The sequence below is a fragment of the Marmota monax genome, unplaced genomic scaffold (genome assembly GCF_021218885.2).
Source record: "Marmota monax isolate L192 unplaced genomic scaffold, Marmota_monax_Labrador192_F-V1.1 WCK01_AAM20220418_F8-fsc00069, whole genome shotgun sequence".
Taxonomy (NCBI): domain Eukaryota; kingdom Metazoa; phylum Chordata; class Mammalia; order Rodentia; family Sciuridae; genus Marmota; species Marmota monax.
Window position 1 is genome coordinate 7,129,655 of NW_026695243.1, and position 21,934 is coordinate 7,151,588.

General features: G+C 45.1%; 3 protein-coding genes across 5 annotated transcripts; 2 read left to right on the forward strand and 1 right to left on the reverse strand.

Moving 5' to 3' along the window:
* The first annotated feature begins 7,289 nt into the window (after positions 1–7,289).
* On the forward strand, positions 7,290–10,972 carry Arhgef39 (Rho guanine nucleotide exchange factor 39). Of its 2 annotated transcripts, none has more exons than XM_046457279.2 (9): positions 7,290–7,515; positions 7,702–7,796; positions 8,041–8,161; positions 8,435–8,553; positions 9,145–9,215; positions 9,456–9,584; positions 9,741–9,970; positions 10,190–10,278; positions 10,463–10,972. In XM_046457279.2, the coding sequence occupies exons 1-9, from the start codon at positions 7,378–7,380 to the stop codon at positions 10,473–10,475; spliced, it is 1,005 nt and encodes a 334-aa protein (XP_046313235.1). In that variant the 5' UTR covers positions 7,290–7,377; the 3' UTR covers positions 10,476–10,972. The 2 variants fall into 2 exon arrangements, with proteins under 2 accessions (XP_046313235.1, XP_046313234.1); XM_046457278.1 differs by having other exon boundaries at positions 7,291–7,515; positions 10,460–10,972.
* A 234-nt stretch (positions 10,973–11,206) lies between these two features.
* On the reverse strand, positions 11,207–13,921 carry Ccdc107 (coiled-coil domain containing 107). Of its 2 annotated transcripts, none has more exons than XM_046457285.2 (6): positions 13,731–13,921; positions 13,493–13,644; positions 11,889–11,949; positions 11,702–11,792; positions 11,542–11,633; positions 11,207–11,443 (listed from the first exon to the last, which is right to left on the reverse strand). In XM_046457285.2, the coding sequence occupies exons 1-6, from the start codon at positions 13,834–13,836 to the stop codon at positions 11,229–11,231; spliced, it is 717 nt and encodes a 238-aa protein (XP_046313241.1). In that variant the 5' UTR covers positions 13,837–13,921; the 3' UTR covers positions 11,207–11,228. The 2 variants fall into 2 exon arrangements, with proteins under 2 accessions (XP_046313241.1, XP_046313240.1); XM_046457284.2 differs by having other exon boundaries at positions 11,521–11,633; positions 13,731–13,917.
* Positions 13,922–20,016: 6,095 nt separating this feature from the next.
* On the forward strand, positions 20,017–21,670 carry Sit1 (signaling threshold regulating transmembrane adaptor 1). The gene is given in 6 exon segments (XM_046457287.2): positions 20,017–20,133; positions 20,136–20,196; positions 20,326–20,461; positions 20,539–20,597; positions 20,709–20,770; positions 20,861–21,670. Coding segments are annotated over 6 exon segments (591 nt in total). The 5' UTR covers positions 20,017–20,094; the 3' UTR covers positions 21,095–21,670.
* The last annotated feature ends 264 nt before the right edge of the window (positions 21,671–21,934 follow it).

Here is a 21,934-nt window from a genome sequence, read left to right on the forward strand (position 1 = left end):
CATTGAGTTGCTTAGGGCCTTGCTTAGTTGCTGAGGCTGGCTTTGCACTTAATCCTCCTGCCTCAGCCTTCTGAGTTGCTGGGATTATGGACATGTGCCACCATGCCTAGTTTATTTATTTTTTTGCTCCAAACTGTTTACCACCTTTTTAAATCTAGTTCTCATTGCCTTTAATGCCATTCACTGAAGACTTTTTGTTTGTTTGTTTTGCTGTGCTGGAGATAAAACCCAGAACATCCTCTGTAATAGGCAAGCACTCCTCCACTGAGCTACATTTCCAACCAATGCCATTCACTGTTGCATTTGCTATTTATTTAACACCTTCTATATGTCAAGCACTGGGCTTTGGACTGGGTGTCTGGAAATGAATAAGAGAATCCCCTCTTTAAGAAGCTCACTGTCCAGTGAGCAAGGGCAAGTACTCTCATATTTTGGGGGAGAGAGAGTCCTTCTGCCTCAGAAAGTAATAAGTAGGTAAAATTTGATCAGGACTTTGAAGAGGAAGAAGTAGCAGTCCAATTGATTTTTTTTTTTAATGGGGATAATGGTAGTCTGAAAAAAAGGGTAGGCATAAAATATTTTGAGCAAGAGAGTGGCCAATTATGTTATGTTGAGTAAGTCCCAACCGTAAATTGGAGGGGGAAATTGGATGTAAGAGGATGAGGTAGAAGAGTGAAAGGACATCAAGAATGGTCTCCTAGGGCTGGGAATGTAGCTCAGTTGGTAGAGTGCTTACCTCATATGCACAAGGCCCTGGGTTCAATCCCCAGCACCACAAAAAAAAAAAAAAAAAAAAAAGAATGGCCTCCTAATTTGCCCATTTAATGAGTATTTATTGAGCCTCCTCCAGTCCTCCTGGTATTGCTCACAGCCCTAGGGATGCAGCATGGAACAGAAAACAGCCTTCATTGTTCTGTAGCTGACATTTTAGAAAGGCCCCTAAGGCTCTGACAAGTCATTTCATGTCCATATCTAGGGCCATTCAACAAGCATGAACCAGCATAGTTGTATAGGTATATTGAAATATTTCTAATCATGTTGGCATACAGCTTCAGCCCCTTAATCCAGGGTACCCTACTATCCCATCTCCTCCCTGGGAACACTATTGTCCTCATGATTCCTTATCTAAAGGGGTCATGCCTAGCATAGAGGAGCCTCAGAACCCCATTTGAATGCTTCAGTTCTGACACATTGGTGCTTGTGCTAAACTATAGAGTTAAACTGTCTCCCTGTGTCCTTTGTCTAAATCTCTTCTCAAGACTCAGTTCACAGGCCAACTCCTCCAGGAAGCCTTCACCAGCCCTCTACCACCAGTCCAGAAGAGATCTCTAGTGCCTCTGAGCTACCACAGTTCTTTGCCCGCCTTTGATAATAACCTTGCCCTCCATCTAACTCATATTAGGGTGATTTATGACATTTTATCTGCTCTAATAACCTTAAGTACCATTAGGGCAGGGTCCAGTATTTGATTGAGTCAATCTTTTATTCAGTAACTATTAGGTAGATCACCTTGCCAGGTGCTTGAAAAATACCAAAATGACTGAGATGTCTTCCTTCCCCTCAGCTCATCATCAATAACCTTTGTATTTCAAATCACTGCTGTCCCAGGAGGATGACATCACATTTTTTATGGCACCCCAAATTATCTGCCTTGACTGAGTGACTCTCATTGTTCCCAAAACTTGTATGGCTAAGTAAAAGCTCTTCTCCAAGTGGTCATCTTATGAGATAGTCAGCCCAAAATTCTAGGTTGTCTTTCTAAAGCCAAATTCCAAGCCATATTCCAATTCTGTAGCATTCTGATCCAGCATGCAATCTGGGTAGTGAGCTATGTTGTCAGCACCTTGTTTGGCAGCCAAAACCTGGAAGGCAAATGGTAAGATCTGAATTGGATGGGCCTGTGCAAGACAGAATGTGGTAACTAATTTAGTTGAGGTGTGAGAGGTTATGGGAGCAGAGATGGTAAAAGTACCATGCTAACTGGAGACTATAACTAGACATCTTTCTCCAACATGAGTCAGCTTTTTTTCATTTTTCTTTCCAAATATTCTGAACATTTGAGTCTTTTTCTTTTTTAGGCAGGATCTCTCCGTATACTTCTCTGAAGCATTAGCTATGACCCCATATCTCTATGTACATCCCTCCCCACTATCTGTGGAGTATTTCAGATCACATATCTGCCTATAGGTGCTGAACTCTCTCTCTGTTACAGCTCACTAACTTTCCAAACACTCTTCCCTATGGTTCCGTCTCTCCCTTGCCTTTCTAGTTACTGTTCCTCTGGCCTGGGTGGAGATGTGGACTCTGATCCTGGATCACACCTTCACAGCTGGGAGTCTGCCAAACACTAAAACAGGTTTGAGCTCCTGGAATTCTTGTGTCCTGAATCTGCCCAGGTGGGGACACAGCATACTCAGGACTAATCAACTGGGGTAGTCCCCACCTGGTGCAGAAGTCGCTGCAGTTGTTTAAGACCAAGTTTTCTGTCAACTGGATCTGTGTTGTCAAACACTCAGGAACACGTTACTTAAACGTGTTTCTGATTAGCTCAGGGTTGCAGAGGAGGGAGATATTTGCTGACAGGGTAGAATAAGAAAAGATCCCTTTTCTCCAACCACGGATTGGGAACAAAGACAGGTCAAAGCCTTTCTGGAGCTTTGAGGCTGACCTGTAGTTCTGGCCCATTGCACCATCTGTATTAATAGTTTCTTAGGACGGCTGTAATAAGGACTTCTGTAACAAATTACCACAAACTCGCTGGGTATAGTCTTGCGCACCTTAACCTCAGCTACTTGGGAAGCTGAGGCTGAAGGATCATAAATTCAAGGACAGCCTTAGCAATGTAACAACAACCTGGTTCAAATTAAAACATAAAAACTGGGTTGTAACTCAATGTTAGAGCGACGCTGGGTTCGATCCCCCAAATCTGAGAAAAACAAAACAAACAAAAAAATTATCAAAAACTAGGTATAAACAACAGAAATTTATTCTTTCACAGTTCTGAAGGCCAGAAGTCTAAAATTAAGGTATTAGTGGGGCCAGGCTCCTTAAGAAGCCTCCAGGGAGGAATCTTTCCTTGCCTCTTCTAGATTCTTATGACTCCTGGGCTTGAGGCCGACAATAACACCATATGGGAGTCTGCCAAACATAAAACAGGTTTGAGCTCCTAGAATTTTTTTTTTTTCTAATTAGTAACTCCTGAAATTCTTGTGTCCTGAATCTTCCCAGGTCGGGATACAGCATACTGCAATATCTATCTACCTCTTTCATGTGGCAGCTGCCTCTGATGCTGTGTCTTTCTACAGGGTGACTTACTTACTTACTTACTTTATTCATTCATTTATTGATTGATTGATTGATTGATTGATTGATGCTGGAAATTGAACCCAGAGGCACTTTATCACTGAGCCACATCCCCAGCCCTTTTTATTTTGAGACAGAGTCTCACTAAGCTGCCTCGGTTAGTTGCTGAGGCTGGCCTCTAACTTGGCAATCCTCCTGCCTCGGCCTCCCAAGCTGCTGGGATTACAGGTGTGCCCCACAGGGTATCAATACAAACACACTTTTTGGATTTAGGGCCCACTGAGATAATTCAAGATGATCTCATCTCAAGATCCTTAATCATATCTATAAAGACCCTTTTTCCAAAGAATGTCACATTTGCAGGTTAAAGGCATGGACCTGGACATGTCTTTATGGGGGCCACTATTTAGTCTATCGTCAGTGTAGTGGAACTAGAGTGGATGCACAGAATGTCCTCAGTATGTCTTCTCAGCTTTTCCCTCTCCTTCCTCCAGAGTTGAATGATTCCCTCACCTGAGCTCACAGTAGGCTCTATTCTCTCCCTTAAGCACAGTCACAATGGCAGCATCCTCAAACATACTGGTCACCAACTGCCTCCACCAGGCATTATGATGTTCTATTCTCATCACCTATGATGTTCTATTCTCATCACCTGGGGTCACAGTGATACTGATGACTATGGGATTCTCTGGCTTTTTCCATACTTGAGCTTTTAGTATGAACTGTGCCTCATTCATTTGAGACAGTGTAACCATATGTTGTCACCAGTTTCCACGGGACTTGAGCATAAGATACAGTCTGATCCAAACTCTTAACTTTTCTCCATCCAAGATCTTCAAGTTGTTCCTGCCTGGTCCAAGCCCAGCATTTTCCCATTCTTAGAATTCTTAGAATATCAGAGCTGGAGGGGAGCTTAGAACCCTGACAATCCCCTGGTTCTTGGCTTGGGGCCCAGATTCCTGAGAATCCAAAATGGTAGTTTCTCTCTTAACATTTTGTTTCCTACTTCGAAATGTATCTTCTAATTATAAATAAGGCATGCTCAAAGCTGAATACTTGGAAGGTGAAGAGGGAATTTGTACCTTGAATCTTAGTGATTCACTGTCTGGAACAGGTTAGGTACATAATACATCTTTGTCCAAATTATCTTCACTCTGATCACACAGAGATTAAAAACACAATTAGCTTTTGATTATTTAGTCTTCCTTTTATATGTTACCCAGTTTTATAGCCTGCTTTTTCCCTTCAACAATATACTTATAATGAGTGTTTTCTTTTTTATTATTTTTATGTAGTGCTGAGGATCGAACCCAGTGCCTCACATGTGCAAGGCAAGTGCTCTACCACTGAGCTACAACCCCAGCCCCTTAAACATCATTTTTAATGTTTTCATATTATTCCTTCAAATAGCTGGGGGATTTTTTGTTTGTTTGTTTTGTTGTTGTTGTTTTGGTAGCACTGGGGATTGAACCCAGGGGCTCCTTACCATTGAGCTACATCCCTACACTTTTTTTTTTAATTTTTATTTTATTATTATTTTTTTTTAAATATCTATTTATTTATTTTAAATCTTTGGTGGACACAACATCTTTGTTGGTATGTGGTGCTGAGGATCGAACCCGGGCCGCACGCATGGCAGGCGAGCGCGCTACCTCTTGAGCCACATCCGCAGCCCCCCTACACTTTTTTATTTTGAGGTTCTCAATAAGTTGTTGAGCCTAGCCTCAAACTTGTAATCTTCCTGCCTCAGCCTCCTAAATAGCTGGGATTATAGGAATAAGCTACTGCACCTGGCTATACCATAATTTTTCTAACCAGGTCTTTTCCATTGGACATTTTAGGTGGTTTCCAGTTTTCTGTTGTTACAAACACTGTGCCAGACATTCTGGCACATATATTTGTCCACATAGTCATTAAGATGCATTTAGGAACCACTAGTCTGATACACTCTGGAGGCTGAGGCAAGAGGATCACAAGTTCAAGGCTCTGAGCAACTTAGCGAGGCCCTGTCTCAAAATCAAAAATAAAGGGGTTGGAAGTAGCTCAGTGGTAAAGCACCCTATGGTTCAATACCTAGTACCTCCACAAAAAAGAGCTGATACATACATACTAACAAAATGGCATTGCCAATTTACCACATGGCTATTTCCAGTTTTTCAAAAGACTAAATTAGGAAAATTGGGTACATTTATTATTTTTTAAGGTTTTTTTTTAACTTTGTTGTTTTGTGTTTTACCTTCCTCTATTTTCTTAGATTTAAATTGTTCCACTTATTTTTTAGGAATTATTGCTCTTTTAAATTAGGAAACACTCTATTTTCTTTTTTATTTTGTAGTTGGACACAATACCTTTATTTTATTTATTTTTATGTGGTGCTGAGGATCGAACCCAGGGCCTCGCATGTGCTAGGCAAGCGCTCTACCACTGAGCCACAACCCCAGCCCCTACATTTATTATTATTATCATTACTATTTTTTTTATTCCAGCACCAACCATTTTAATCATTTTGCCGCATTTGAGGCCCCAAACATAATTAACATAAACAAGCCATCCTCGTTACACCCTGATAAACACCTGGCCCACAAAACACAAATGTATAGTACAATAATTATCTTATAACACTAAATCTTGTATCATTACTCTTTTTGTACTGAATTGAACCCAGGGCCTTGTACTTGGCAGGCAAGTACTCTACAGCTAAGCTACATCCCAGCTGTTTTTTAAATAAGTTTTATTTTGAGACAATGTCTTAGGAAATTGCCTAGGCTGGCAGGAATTCACAGAGATCCTCCTGCCTCACCCTCAGGCCTCAAGCCCTGCTGGTACACCTTATTATTTTTTAAAAGTATTTGTTTTTTAGTTGTAGGTGGACATACACATCTTTTTTTCATTTTTATGAGGTGCTGAGGATCGAACCCAGTGCTTCACACGTGCTAGGCAAGCACTCTACCACTGAGCCACAACCCCAGCCCAGTACACTTTATTTTATCTATTTTTTGTGTGCTGAGGATCAAACCCAGCCAAGCACTTTTAACACTGAGCCGCATCCCCAGCCCAGGTACATTTTATGTTTATTTTTTATTTTATAGGTACTGGGGATTGAACCCAGGAGCATTTTATCACTGAGATACATCCCTCGCCCTCTTTTTTTTTTTTTTTTTAAATTTATTTTATTTATTTATTTTGAGACAGGGTCTCTCTTAGTTGCTGAGGCTGGCCTTAAATTTGCCACACTCCTGCCTCAGATTCCCCAGCTGCTGGAATTACAGGCATGGGCCACCACACCAGGCCAAGTACATTTCATTTTTGGTAAGGCAGCAAGGACCCATCAACTCAAAGCTTTTGCCCTGGGTCAAAATTACAGCAAATCAGAACTACCACTTAATTGACATCCTCATCAGAAGCTAGTGATCTGTCAGGCTTTGGACCAGTAGGAAATGAATAAAACAATAACTTAAAATCTGTAAACTTGTTTGTTCAGGGGCCAGAAAGGTGTTGAAAACATTGGGAATGACTGAACCCCTTCTGTAGACTGGCATGGGCCCAGGACAGAACATACCGTAATGATTGTCCCATTCCCAATTCTACAAATAAGACACTGAGGCTAGCCCGGCAGGGTGGCGCCCACCTGTGACCCCAGCGATTCGGGAGGCTGAGACAGGAGGATCGCGAGTTCAAAGCCAGCCTTAGCAAAAGCAAGGTGCTAAGCAACTCAGACTATGTCTCTAAATACAAAATAGAGCTGGGGATGTCGCTCAGTAGTCGAGTGTCCCTGAGATTAGTCCCAGGTACCCAAAGGGGATTTTAAAAAAAAGACATGAGGCTCTGCCAGTGGTTGCACCTATTGAGTGTCCTGACTCCAAATCCAGCTGCCGCCACAGTCCACGCTCACCTACAGGGTTGCCCTTGTGTTGGGGCGACCACAGGAAAAGGAGAGCCGAGGGGAGCCGATGGCCATTGCGCATGCTCATTCCTGAGAGCTCCTCCCCTATCCCACCCGGGGCCCCGCCCTGGGAGCGTTGGAATTTGAATCTCCGGCGGGCTGCGGCCGGAAACATCAACCCTCGGACAGTAATGGAGATCCCAGATCCCAGCTTGCGGTGCCCGGTGCGGGAGCAGCGTGCTCGGTGGGAGCGGAAACGCGCCTGCACCGCCAGGGAGCTGCTCGAGACCGAGCGGCGTTACCAGGAACAACTAGGGCTGGTGGCCACGGTGCGGGCCCGGAGCGGCCTCCTCGTGTGGGGTTGGGAGCCCAGGGTGTGGGAAGGTCTCTGCTAGGTGACGACCCCGAGTATGGTGGGTCTTAGATTCTGCATATAGGGAGTCAGGCAAGCGTCTGTCTGGCTGCAGCTTGCATTGGCCCATTCTTCCCGACACCTGTATTCGCTCCTTCCACAGTACTTCTTGGGGATCCTGAAAGCCAAGGGGACTCTACGACCACCCGAGCGCCAGGCCCTATTTGGGTCCTGGGAGCTCATCTACGGCGCCAGCCAGTGAGTGGAAGGGGCGCGAGAAGAGGGAGGGCCATAACTTCTGGCAAGGAGCTCTGTCTTGAGTCAGAGCGAATCAGGTCTGCCAATTTTCTCACCTGTAGCCTTGGCCCAGTTCCTTAACCTGCCAGCCTCTCCATCTGTAAAATGGGTTAATAGCACTACCTCGGGGTAGAATTATGAGAATTAAGTGAGGGAGTCCTTGAGTAGTTCTTGGGCTTCCCTTTTACTGCCTTTGCCCACACAGAATGCTGCTTCCCTACCTGGAAGAAGGACACTGGGGACAGGGGCTGGAAGGCTTCTGCCACCACCTGGAGCTCTACACCCAATTTGCAGCTAATGCGGAGAGGTCCCAGACCACCCTACAGGTAACCTGGAGATGACCTCAAATCCATCCCTTTTCCCTAGTGTCTAGCTTGCCCCTCACATTTTCTCTTCATCTTAGAAACCAAACTTCATTCACATAATCCCTGCATTTATAGAGCTCTGGGTGCTTAGCCTGTGTCGAGTTTCCCCTAGGGAGACCAAGTTTCTCTCAGGAGCACAGAGCACACAGTTACTGAAGGCTGGGGTTTGTACACAGATGAATGCAATATAAGGAGTGGCTTCTCTTGTTGCCAATTATTTTCCCCTCACTCTAGGAACAACTAAAGAAAAACAAGCGTTTTCGGAGGTTTGTGCACCTTCAGGAAGGTCGCCCTGAGTTTGGGGGACTTAAGCTTCAAGATCTGCTCCCTCTGCCTCTGCAGCGGCTGCAGCAGTGAGTGAACTCCCCTCGACTCCAACCAAGTCTCTTTGAGACTGTATAACTGCTGTCCTCAGTTTTGGGGGATGTCATGGGGTCATCCCAACCTACTGGCTCTCTCCTGAGCCAGATTTCTTCTAAGAAGTTTTTACAAGAGTACATGCGAACCCACAAGTACCCATAGTCTGAGACTGTGGAACCCTGTAAAGTGAGTGGGGGGCTGCAATAGGGTCTGAGGCAAGTTATCTGGAGAAGTTTGTTGAAATGAGTGGCCAACCTACACTAGAATCTCTGTCCCTGGGAATGGGTTTAAGGGTTCATAGGTTGTCTGCAGCATCCTTCTAGGTTTGATTAACTTTTATATCCTGACCTGGCCTTCCAGACTGTGGCCTGCCTTTGACTCTTCAGTGTGGAATTGAAGCGGGCCAAATGGTGTGAGCCCAGGTTCCAAGTCCCAGATGAAAGAAGGGGATACAGTAGCCAGAAGCAGATCTTTCCTGGACCTGCAACTGAAGAATATATGGGGGCTGATTGTGTGTCAAGCAGAGGCAAAGGGAATTTTGCCTGGCTCTACTTCCCCTTGTAGACTTACACTGTTAATTCCAGGTATGAGAATCTGGTTGTTGCTTTGGCTGAAAATACAGGTCCCAATAGTCCTGACCATCAACAGCTCACACGTAAGTTCTTGCTCCTTTTCAGCTCAGGCAGGAGGCTGGCTCTTGTATCCTTTTCTGGTTCTGATTTCCAACAATGTATGTCCCTAGCTTCCATTAATATATCCTTATTGCCCTGCCTTTTCTTCAAGAAGTTAAACCCTGACCCAGTCCCCTCCAGCATAGCCTGTCTTTCACCGGTACCAATCAGTCACCCAAAGTCAAAAGTGTGTGAGCATTGAGGTTGAAGGTGTTATATTCTAGGGGCTGCCCGGCTGATAAGTGAGACTGCCCAGAGAGTCCACAGCATTGGTCAGAAACAGAAGAATGAGCAGCACCTCCAGCGTATCCAGGCTCTGCTCAGTGGACGCCAGGCAAAGGGACTTACTTCAGGTAGATTGTTTACTTTTTCATCTCAATCCTCAAATCCTTCTTGCCTATCATCTCTTCCTCTATAGAACCCACACATGCCCCTCAAACTCTACCTCTTTCCTCCTATTCCCATGGATCCTGGAGCTGCACCAAAATAACAGCTCTCCCATCCCCCAGGACGCTGGTTCCTACGCCAGGGGTGGCTGTTGGTGGTGCCTTCCAGTGGGGAACCTCGGCCTCGCATGTTTTTTCTCTTCTCCGATGTGCTCCTCATGGCCAAGCCTCGACCCCAGTTGCACCTGCTGCAGAGTGGCACCTTTGCCTGTAAAGCCCTCTATCCTATGGCCCAGTGTCAACTCTGCAGGGTCTTTGGCCACTCAGGAGGCCCTTGTGGTGGACTGCTCAGCGTAAGTAATAGCAGGAATCCTAGATCCAAAGTATATCTCAAACACTACTGGGCCTGTTTATCTCCTTCACCTGGGTCCCTTTTCATAGTAATGAGAGGATATGAGAAATACCTGGGGCTTGAGCCTCATAGTTCTCAGTCCTAAATCACCTCAATGGAATAGCAAGGGCTTCAGCCTGGACCTTTCTGAGCCATGCACTAAGAGGTGGTCTCTCCCTAGTTGTCCTTCCCCCGTGAGAAGCTACTGCTTATGTCCACAGACCAGGAGGAGCTGTCACACTGGTACCACAGTCTGACTTTGGCTATCAGGTGAGTTGTGTTGTCTTTATATCAAGAAGAGTGCTGTGACAAGACCCAGGACTGAAATGAGCAGGATCACAGGTCTAATCCTACCTCATTCCTATATCTCCTGGGACCTCCCCCAACCCTGCAGGTGGCTGTGTCTAAATGGAGTGCTCATGTTAGTACCTGAACTGTTTTTTCTCCACAGCAGCCAGAAGAACTAGAGGAATCTTACAAATTCAAAACTCAGAATACTTCAGGGATAGGTCAGAGCCAGAAGTACAAAGGAATCTTCTTCAGCACTAAAAGTACAGAACCCTTCTTGGTTTGACAGGGATCATTTTAAGAATCAGGAACCCAGGCTGGGGACATGGTGGCTGGTGCTTATAATCCTAGCAACTTGAGAGGATCACAAGTACAAGTCCAGCATGGGCAATTTAGCAAGAGACCCTGTCTCAAAAATTATTAAAAGGACTGGGAATGTAGCTCTGTGGTACACTGCCCCTGGGTCCAGTCCCCAGTACTGCAGACAAAAATCAGGAAATCAGCTAACAACCTCAGCTGAACTAGACCCTCCAACACAGATGAGGGGATTTGGGGCTGGTAAGCTCATGCCCTCTATGGGTATGCAGCTTTGTTAAGGGTGGCTGTTTTTATGTTGTATATAGTTTTCTATAATTTATTTTCCCACTGGATTTTAATAAATGTTTTTGGAAAGATTCTTCTGTCTCACCTATGAAAAAAGGGATTTTGGGGGGGGGGGGGGGCCTGAAGGTTGGTGTGCTGGTAGCCTCAGGAATACAAGGAAAAGAACTGGAGCTCCCTCTGTCTTCTCTGCTCTCACTCTGGAAGGCAGTGTCTTTTGTCCTAATAAGGGAAGCTTTTCAAGGAGGCCTGAGGCACCTAGTATGGGTGTATGACCAACGGGGAGAGAAAAAAGTGCACAGAAGCAGACTTATTTTACTAAAGGATAGACTTTATTTTACTAAACCTTCAGCTGTTGTCCTTTCTTCCTGGCTGGAGCTGTATCTGGATTCCTTTGTCACAGTCTTACTGTATCTTCTCCTTAGCCCCTGCTTTACTTCCCAGGAAGTCTCTGTGCTCCAATTTATGGGTTCTTCCCAGTCCTGACTGTCACCAGCCTCTTCATCCTCCTCTGTTCTTAAGTCCTCAGGAGAAGGTATGCTGGCTTCTGTGAAAGGAAAGATCAGCATGTTCCAGTTTCAGAGACTATCTCCCCATCACCAGACTCAGCTCTCAACCCTTTACCTGGTTCTGGGACCTCCACACCTTTATCTGGTTTGCAGTCTTGTAGAAGCTGGTGGATGGTCTGTAGCTTCATGTTCAGAAGCTCCCGCTGGGCTCCAACCAAAGTAGTCACACTGCAGAAATACTCACTCAGGGGCTGCCCAAACTGTCTCCATGACTCCCACCTGCCACAAATTCTTACCACTCAAAAAGGGGGTCCAGCTGGGACATTAGATTGTTCAGGTGCTGCTCTGTCTGGGTCAGCTGTTGTGTCAACTGGGCCAGATGCCTCTCTGTGTAGGGAGAAAAGGGGAGCAAAGTTAAGTAACCATTCTGCTGTCCCAGTCTCCTCACCATCACCACCAAGGACAGACTTATGCTTAACCCACCTGACTGCAATGATTCCTCCTTGTCTTTCTCCTCTTGGAAAACTGCAGCATCATCTTTGCCCTGTAGGGGGAGAAGAAAAGGGCAATATAGTAGCAACAAAGTTCTGCTCTAGCACCTAAGTCTCCCATAACTAGAAAGGACAGGAGAATTTGCAGTAGAAAGCTATTGTTTATTTGTTTTCCTCAGTTGTAAATGAACACAATATTTTATTGTGGTGCTGAGGATCAAACCCAGTGCCTCACATGTGCTAGGCAAGCACTTTACCACTGAGCCACAAGCCCAGTCCCAGCTATTGGGTTTTTAACCTTAGAGAATCTCATTTCTAGTCCAGGTTCTTACCCGAGACATGAAGCAACCTATCAATATGCCCCCTATGTGCTCTATCTGTGGAACTATCTCCAGGAATAAGCAAACCTCTCCAGTTTGATAAAGCTTTGGTTATCAGTTCATACACAAAGTCAAAAATTTTTCCTTTGAATATCCATAATGCTGACAAAAGCCTTCCAAATAATGTCTTTATTTTCAACATGATAGCCCCTCAGGAATCTGAAGACAATGGTTGCACTCCTGCCTCCTTCCCATCTTTTCTGGTGTAAAATCTTAAATCTTTTCTGTCAGGGCTCCATTCACATGTTTTTCTCCAGTTGCTTTACTGAGCATGTAGTGCAGATGGAGCACAATAACTTGTTCAGTTTACTGATTTGGGAAGTGGGTTGCCACATCACACAATGAACTTAATAGTCAACTGTAATGCCTCTTTTATAGGTGCTGGTTCTAAGTTGTTTTCTCCCCACTGTACTTGGGCCCAAGAATAAAACTCATTAATCTATCCTTGTTAATTTTTTTTTTAGTTGTAGACGGACACAATACCTTTATTTTATTTATTGTTAAGTGGTGCTGAGGATCAAACCCAGTACCTCACACATGCAAGGCAAACGCTCCACCCACTAAGCTACAATCCCAGCCCCAAAACTTACTAAATTTTATCATTAAATTCATATCCTCATCCTTGCCTGTCAAGTATACTTGGGATGATTACTAGCTAACTCTTCTAGTTTCATATAATCTCCAAACTGGTTCAGCCCTGTTTTCTAATGCAAGTGAGTGATAGGATCAGGACTAAAGATACAGCCCTGGGTGGTGCTACTTTCCATTTCAACAATTTCAATCCACCAAAATGTACTGTCAGCTCATATTTCAGGGCCTCTTTCCCAAGGAGAACCTGAGACTGCCTGATGTCTTGAACTCTGGACACACTGGGGCTGCAGCAATCAACTGCTGCCAAGGCTGGATCCTCACCAGGAACTGCACTTTCGTAGTACACACAGCAGCTGGGTTCAAATCCCAGCTCCACTATTTACTTAGTGATCGCTCTTCATTGGATTGTGGAAGAAGTAAATGTGACGGTCTTCATTTACAATTTACCAGGAGCCCTTCTTATCCATTACCTGTCTGGATCCTTCGAACCCTATAACGTGGGAAAGCCAAGAAACTACTGACTGCAATTTATAGACAGAAGGGAAGCGGAGTCCTGTTTTTGATACTATAGCGCCCCCACGGGAAATTCAGGCCCTGGAAAGCCCCACCCACTGCCGTCCCGCACCTGCAAACACTTGTACAGCACAAAAGCCACGACAGCTGCAGTGTACAGAGCCCCCAAAGGTAGCGCGTCCGCCCGGTCCCGCTCGCGCTGATCTTTGGGCGGCAACCGCCGCCGGGGTTCGGAGGCCCCAAGGCTGACCTGGGCGCGGTGTCCTGCGGACGGAGAGAAGAGACTCGTCAGCAGAGCGAGGACTCCTCCCTTGCAGTCCCAGCCTCCCTCCAGCAGCCCTCCACGGTACCTGGGTGTGTTCCGAAGTCGGAGCTGGGGGGCTCTCCGAGAACCCCAAGCAGCGCAGATATAAGCATCAGCCCCAGCACACCTGAGGACGAAACCGCGCCGGCCATTGCTGGCCCACAGGCGGGCAAGCTTGGTGCCCAGACTTTGAGCGTTGCCCTCCCTCCCTAGTGCGCAGGCGCGCACGCGACCCGAGCGGATCCCGCGCGCCGGATCCCCCAGTGAGGCCACTCCCAATCGTGTGGGGCGTGACCATAGGATATTTGCATAAGACCAACTCCTGGCTTTCTTAAGTTAGTTCATTTTCCACCGATTTAGGTATTCTATTAGTCAAAATGCTCCCAGAAACTTTTTTAAAAGCTTTTTTAAAAAAGTTATGCTTGAAAATGCTTTCTTTTATATCCCTCATCACCAATTTCTTCACCCTAATCAAAAGATTAAGTTTCTCTTAGAGCTATAAAGTGCCACAGAGCACAACAAAAGCCGCAGTTCGTGCTGAAGGCCTGTTTCCTAGGCTACAAACGAGGGACTAGTTCCTTACCTTTCCGCCTAGGGGAAAGTCCCCGGACCACCGGCAGAGAGTGCCACGTGCGCTTGCACGTAGACCATCCCGCCAGTCACTGGCTTATCCGCCAAGAAGCGATCCGGCGCTTGCGACGGGGAGCTGAGCGGCGTGTGGCGTGGGCGTCGACCGTCATCTCTCCTAGTAACGCAGGCAGTGCGTGCTTGCGCGCACCAACCGCACGGGGCTCATTCTCAGCGCGGCTGCTTTTTGTGCACCAACAAATTGTTGGTGTTACCCAAAATATGGACTACTAAAAGGTTTTGGTAGCACTTCCCTGTGCCACTTTTTGCAGTTCCCTCTTTCTGACAGCCTCCCACTCTGCCCTCTGCCAGATGTAGAGGCCTTTCATTACCAGGCACCATTTATTGTGTACCATGCTACAAACGCTATGAAGTCTGCCTGGAGTAGAATCCCGACTCATTAACTCGAAAGCAGGTGACTTGAGCCAAGTTACTTAGTATCTCTCCGTACCTCAGTTTCCACTCTGAGGAATGGAGGTAGTAATATGCATGCACCTCACTGGTTTGTATGATGATTAAATAGGAAAATCTAAAGAGTTTAGGACTGTGCCTAGCTATTAGTGATTTTAAACCTTGTCAGCTACTACTATAAGTCAGGCAGTGAAATGATTGAAATGATACTAACTCCCGGGTATTCCATAGTCCTTTCCTTGCCACAAAGTTGACTTCTACATACCCTTCAGTTCTGAGCTCAAGTGTGTTCCTTCCCTTCGTTCAGAACCCTTAACAGTTTCTAATTCATTCCTTGGTGCAACAATTTTACTTTCTTCAGTACCACTAGAATATTAGTCCCACAAGAGTAGGAACCTCGTCTCTATTTTCCTATTTTATCCCAATGCCTAGCACAGCACCTGGCACTAACAGGCATTCAATGAATAATTCAATGAAATCAATGAATGTTCACAACCACCCCTCAAAAATATAATTAGGCTATTTTAAAGAATAAAGAAGCTGGGTGCATGGGTGCACGCCTGCAGTCTTCCAGCGGACTCAGGAGACTGAGGCAGGAAGATCACATGTTGGAGGCAATTTGGTGAGACTCTGTCTCAAAATTTAAAAATAAATAAATAAATTGAGAAGGGGTGGGGATGTTAAGTCAATGGTAGAGCACCCTAAGGTTCAATCTCTAGTACAAAGGGGTGGGAGATGAAGAAACTATGGATTCAGAAATTTAAGTCAACTATGAATCAGGTAAGAAGAGGCAGAGGAGAGATTCCAACCCTTTCTGCCTATCTCCATACCACCTGCCTCACCATTGCTCACCCTTCTGCCTTCCACTTTTTCAGGCAGCACGGTGTTCCACTCTATATTCCACATTGCCTTTTAATTTTCTGGGATACACAAGGCCATCTTCCCAACTAGACCAAAGGTTCTCTGAAGAAAGAAACATGTTCCTTTCACATTTCTATCTCCAGAGCTTGGCATATGGCCGACAATAGGTATATATGTGTCAAATAAATGAATAAAATATGGGTGTATCTTCTTGTTTTTCCAAAAGGGAGTGAGGACAGGGCAGGGCAGGGAGAGATCTGCACTCAGGGAAATAGTCAGAGTCTAATTGATTACCTGGAGGCAGCCTGGGTAGGAGAGTAAGGAAGTCCAAACCCTTAATATAAGTGGGTTGGCTCAGTTGACCTAAATAGCCAGTTGAGACCAGCTATGATGAGATAAATGAGTGCCAGGTGACTGTTACCTTTAGGAACTCAGGTCCACTGTTGCTGGATCTTTTGATTCTTTCAAAAGAATTAACCAATCAGGATTTTAAAATTGGAATTTTAAATTTAAAAAAAACTGAAAATTATCAATTTTGATAAGGAGTCAATGGTATACTTAGTATACTTTACACTCAAATGAATTTTTTTTTTTTTTGAACTGGGGACTAAATCAGGGGTGCTTTATGACAGAGCTACATCCCTAGAGCTTTTTATTTTTTATTTCTGAGACATGGTCTCATTAAGCTGCCCAGGATGCCTCAGCCTCCCAGGTCCCTAGAATTTCAGAAATGTGCCATCATGCCTAGCTTCAAGTGGATCTCTGTTTTTGTTTTTGTTTTGTACTGGGGATTTAACCCAGGGGCACTTAAAAGCTGAGCCACAACCCCAGCCCTTTTTATTTTTTATTTGAGACAGAGTCTTGCTAAATTCCTTAGGACTTCACTAAATTGCTGAGGCTGGCTTTGAACTTGCAATTCTTCTGCCTCAGCCTCCGGAGCTGCTGGGATTATAGGTGTGTGCCACCACACCCAGATCAAAAGAATCATTTTAAAAATGTTTCCTCTAGGGCTACAGATGTAGTTCACTGATAGAGCACTTGCCAAGCATATGCAAGTCCCCAAGTTCAATACCCAATACCAAAAAAAAAAAAAAAAGAAAGAAAAGAAATAAATTAAATTCTCTGTGACAAAATTTCTTTCAGTAATAATCACAAAATGAAACAAATAATAAGGGCCAGAAAAGAAATGCAGATAGGGCTGGGGTTGTGGCTCAACAGTAGAGCACTCCCCTAGCACATGGGAGGCCCTGGGTTTGATCCTCAGCACCACATATAAATAAAGAGAAAGGTATTGTGTGAAATATAACTAAAAAATAAATATTTTTTAAAAAACAGTGAACATTTTTTATTATTGAACTCCACATATAATCAGATCAGTATAAAATAGATATAGTTAACAATTTTAAATCAAATAAATATTACAGGACAATAAATGAAAATGAGTTTATAATTCTTTTTTTTTTTGTGTGTGTGTGTGTGTGTGTGTGTGTGGTACTAGGGATTGAGCCATCCAGGGGCACTTAACCTCTGAGCCACATCCCCAACCCTTTTTTAATTTTTATTTTAAGACAGGTTCTCATTAAATTGCTGAGGCTGGCCTTGAACTTGCAATCAACCTCCCCAATTGCTGGGATTGCAGGCATGTACCACCACTCCCAGTCTGTATCCACATATTAATCTGTTGGAATGCTGAATAGGGTCATGATTTCTTTTTTTGATTCTTAACTTTGGCAAATTTGTCAAAAATAATCTTATTTGTATTCAATAAAAGTATAACCAGATTTGTTGACTTTCACTGAAGTTGATTAAAATAAATTTAATTAATATTATTAAATATTAAATATTATTATTTATTATTATTTTTTAAGAGAGAGAGAGAATTTTAATATTTATTTTTTAGTTTTCGGTGGACACAACATCTTTGTTTGTATGTGGTGCTGAGGATCGAACCTGAGCAGCACGCATGCCAGGCGAGCTCGCTACTGCTTGAGCCACATCCCCAGCCCCTTAAATATTATTTAATTAAATATTATTTCAAAAAGTTCTTTTCATGTGAAGCAACAGGTATACAAATAGGAAAATCTTAAACATAAGAATAAATTTGGCAAAGTCTCACAAAAGTCCCATTTCACAGTGAATTCCAGAAAATTTAAATACCACATAAATGAACCTCAACAGGTCACCTAGAATGAGAGAATTATAAGAACTCAAGTTCAGTTTCTTTGATTTTACAATCAGGGTGCTATAGTTGTTTATTTTGTTTATTTATTTATTTATTTATTTGTTCTGGGGATTGAATCCAGGTCTTCAAGCATAAGAAGCACATGCTTTACCACTGAGTTACCGTCAGCCAGCCTCTCATTGTTTATTTTATTTATTTTTAAATCAATATATTTATTTTCAGATGGTGTATTCGCCATGTTTTCCAGATTGCCTCAAACTCCTAGCTGAAGTGATCTGCCTGTCTAAGCCTTCTGAGTAGCTGGAACTACAGGCATGTGCCACTAAACCCAGCTCATTGTTTATTTTAAATACAGAAATATGTAGCTATCTTTGGGGCTGGAGACAGACATTGCACTCAAAGCAAATTTGAACAATTCCAAACTGTTAAGAACTAATTCTAGATTTAAACACACATAGACAAGTCAGCTTGTGTCAAGGGCTATTGCATAAGTGAAAATTCTCTGGATTGCTGGGCGAGGTGGCCAAAGCCTGTAATCCCAGTGACTCAGGAGCCTGAGGCAGGAGGATTGCAATTTCAAGGCCAGCCTCAGCAAATTAGTGAGGCCCTAGGCAATTTAGTGAGACTGTCTCAAAAAACTAAAAATGTGGCCTGGGGTAGTGGCTCAGTGGTAGAGCGCTTGCCTTGCATGCATGGGGCACTGGGTTTGATCCTCAGCACCACACAAATAAATAAAATAAAGGTATTGTGTCCTACAACTAAAAAAAAAAAATGCTGGGGACTTAGCTCAGTGGTTAAGTGACCTGGGGTTCCAAGGGGGGGGGGGTGCGTGGGAGTGTAAACTTCCATGTATATTACAATGTTTTAAAAAAATGTGCCAATTTGGAGCAAAAAAATATGCTTATTTGAAGCTTATATAGCATTAAAACTTATCAGTGACTACAATTTAGAACTAAGATTTACAAAATATTTTTTTGTGAAGAGTATTTTGTCATTGACATTTTTAAAAATTGTTGAAATATGGTGATAACAAATAAAAAGACAGCTGAATTTTATTTTATTTTATTTTTTAAGGCCTATACAGACAATACACTCCCTTCCTGTCTGCAACAAAAGGACAGGACTTCTCTATTTATTCCTAGCCTTGGCAGGCCACTGTAGTTTGAATCTAAATTTAAATTTATATTCAGGGTTGGCACTCCCTCAAAATGAACAAGTGCACCCAGCGGCTGTGGAGCACTCCTGTAATCCCAGCAGCTCCAGAGGCTGAGACAGGAGGAACACGAGTTCAAAGCCAGCCTCAGCAAAAAGTGAGGCACTAAGCAACTCAGTGAGACCTTGTCTCTAAATAAAATACAAACTAGAGCTGGGGATGTGGCTCAGTGGATGAGTGTCCCTGAGTTCAATTCCTGGTACCAAAAAGAAAAAAGAACAAGTGCAAAGACTGAGATAAGTTTGCTAGAACAGTCCTGGTTCAGAAATTCCTTTAATACAATTAAATGAAATGAGAGTTCTTAGGAACAGTTTGGATGAAATGGGTCAAATGGATCCAGAGTGGATCACACCTATAATCCCAGCAATTTGGGAAGTTGAGGCAAGAGGATCACCAAGGTTGAGAACAGCCTGAGCATCTTGTCTCAAAATAAAAATAAATAAGTCTGGGGACACAGCTCAGTGGTAAAGTACCCTAGGTTCAATCCCTAATACCAAAAAAAAAAAAAAAAAAAAAAGGTTGGGGTGGGAACCTAGCTTCCTTATTCTCCCCCCACTATAATAGTAGTAATAACAATGACAATAATTATATATTTTTTTTCAGGTTGCTAGGAATGGAACCCAGGGCCTCATGCAAATATTTTCTCTCAGTCAACCTTAGACTGTGATGAGACTGCAGGCACCCCAAGGCCACTGCGCTTGACAGCATGCTCATTAAGGAATACATTCTCATCCATTCATGACTCAGAGTTAGACAGAACAAGTGGACATAAAGTGGCAGATGGGATGGGGGCTCCTGTCCTTTTTGGTCATGTCTCATGCCACTTCTGCCCCTTGGTCCTTATGGGCTCACCTACACATGGCACAGAACATTTGGGCCTGCAGGTGTTCTTGGGTGAAGGGGACTCAGCCTGAGTGTGGAGGGAACTCAGGAACTGCAGAGTGGTGCAGGTGCAGGCACAGGGCGGGGTCTTTGTTCTTTCAAGATCATCCTTCCCCTCCCCCTTCCTTCCGGGAAACCAGCAACTTTGCCACCCTCAGTACTGGGGATGTTGAGCTGTGGGGGCCAGACCCAGGGAGGGATGGGAGTAAGGGGGGCTGTGGCAGCTGTCCAGCCATGAGCTTGGCTGGCCAGCTCAGGGCAGTGTGTTTATGGACCCAACTCTCACATCAGCAGTCATGAGCAGAGGTGACAACTGCACGGATCTACTAGCATTGGGTGAGCTGGGCGGGGCAGGGGTTTCTGGGGGAGGGGTCATGTGGCTCCATGTCCCACTTGCTGGCAAAGGTAGAGATAGGTGGCTGGGCGGTAACAACCCCCACCACCCCAACCCTGTCATATCCACAGGAATCCCTTCCATAACCCAGGCCTGGGGACTGTGGGCCCTCTTAGGAGCTGTGATACTGATGCTTCTCATCTCACTGGCTGCACTGTTGTCCCAGTGGACCAGTGGCCGGAGCAAGAGCCAGCCAGGGCAGGGACGGTGAGTGGGGGACAAAAGGGATGGGTTAACTCCTCCTTACCAAGGAGTCCCGCTTATCCCCCAATTCTGTATTGCAGTTCTGGAGGGTCTGTGGAAGAGGTCCCCCTGTATGGGAACCTACACTATCTACAGACAGGTAGGGTGCTTCGGAGGAGGGACAGGCACAGGGGCCAGGTCCTGGTGGGTGGGTCGGGGGTATGTAGAAGGAGGAACAAGAAGCTGACCAGAGTTCTGTTCCCTGCCCAAGGACGGCTGTCTCAAGAGCCAGGACCAGACCAGCAGGCTCCATCCCCGGGAGGTCCTACCAGGGTGAGTCAGATGGTGCTGAAGAAGAAGGGAGGGAAGGACATGGGGGTCTTTTCCAAGGGTTCAGTGAACTCTGACAGCCTTCATTTCCAGGCTGCAGAGGAGGTGATGTGCTACACCAGCCTGCAGCTGCGGCCTCCTCAGGGCCGGATCACCAGTCCTGTGACCCCCATCAAGTACTCAGAGGTGGTGCTGGACTCCGAGTCAAAGCCCCAGGCTGCCAGCCCTGAGCCAGAGCTCTATGCCTCAGTGTGTGCCCAGACACGCAGAGCCCGGGCTTCCTTCCCAGATCAGGCCTATGCCAACAGCCAGCCTGCACCCAGCTGAGGAGGAGGGCCTGGAGCAGTGGCCATGCACTGCCACCTCTTTGTCACAAGGACTCTTGCTGCCCTGCCAGGGGCATGCCTGTTTTCCAACCACACCCAAGGACTGCCAGCTATTACCCAGTCACAGGTGGTGACCTACCCAGAATTTCCTATCTGAGCGGCGAGGGAGACATCTCAGGGTATGGTAGGCCCAAGGCTTCCTGAGAATAGAGGAAGCAAAGACAGTGGCCCCCTCCCCACTTCTTTTTTCTATTTGTTCTTCTCAGCCCTCACACTCCCAGGTTGTCACCTCTTTCTCCTTCCGGAGTTCAACCAGATTCCCCTCAATCCCCTCCCTCACAGCCTACCCTGCACCTCAGTGTCTCTTCAGGCACAGGAAGTGGGTACTGTGGCAGGTCTAAACACCTGAGAGGATGTGGGTAAGAATCATTTTGGGGAGTTCATAGGCTGGAAGGGTCCTAGGACCTATGACCTGAGGGACCCAAACCTGGCTTCTAACCTGAGAATCCTGACAGGACAATATTGTCTCTATGCTGCTGTCTCTGTCGTATTTTGAAATAAAACTTTTCAAAAAGTGTTTCGGTTTTTACCTAGAAGTCTACAAACAACAGGCCCCACAAGAGTGGGGGTGTGTGCTGCCATCCACACAGATCATTTCTGGGGATTCCTAGCTGCAGAAGAAGGACCAAGAGGGAAGTAGGTGCTAGGGATAGAGGGCTGGAGCTCAGCTCCTCAGCTGCTCTTGCTGCTGCTAGAACATTCCCAGGATTTGCACTCAGGGCCAGCTCATTGTCCCTGGGTCAGCAAGCTCACCAGCCCCATGACCTCTGCAACTGTGCTA

Bases quoted from the DNA above. Each gene is read 5' to 3' on its own strand.
- Arhgef39 (XM_046457278.1), top strand. From the start codon at position 7,378: ATGGAGATCCCAGATCCCAGCTTGCGGTGCCCGGTGCGGGAGCAGCGT. The intron at 9,216-9,455 runs GTAAGTTCTTGC...GTTATATTCTAG, and splicing joins TGACCATCAACAGCTCACAC to GGGCTGCCCGGCTGATAAGT. The intron at 9,585-9,740 runs GTAGATTGTTTA...CCCATCCCCCAG, and splicing joins GGCAAAGGGACTTACTTCAG to GACGCTGGTTCCTACGCCAG.
- Ccdc107 (XM_046457284.2), bottom strand. From the start codon at position 13,836: ATGGCCGGCGCGGTTTCGTCCTCAGGTGTGCTGGGGCTGATGCTTATA. The intron at 11,950-13,492 runs GTGCGGGACGGC...CTCCCCCTACAG, and splicing joins TGCTGTACAAGTGTTTGCAG to GGCAAAGATGATGCTGCAGT. The intron at 11,793-11,888 runs GTGGGTTAAGCA...CTCCCTACACAG, and splicing joins GGAGGAATCATTGCAGTCAG to AGAGGCATCTGGCCCAGTTG.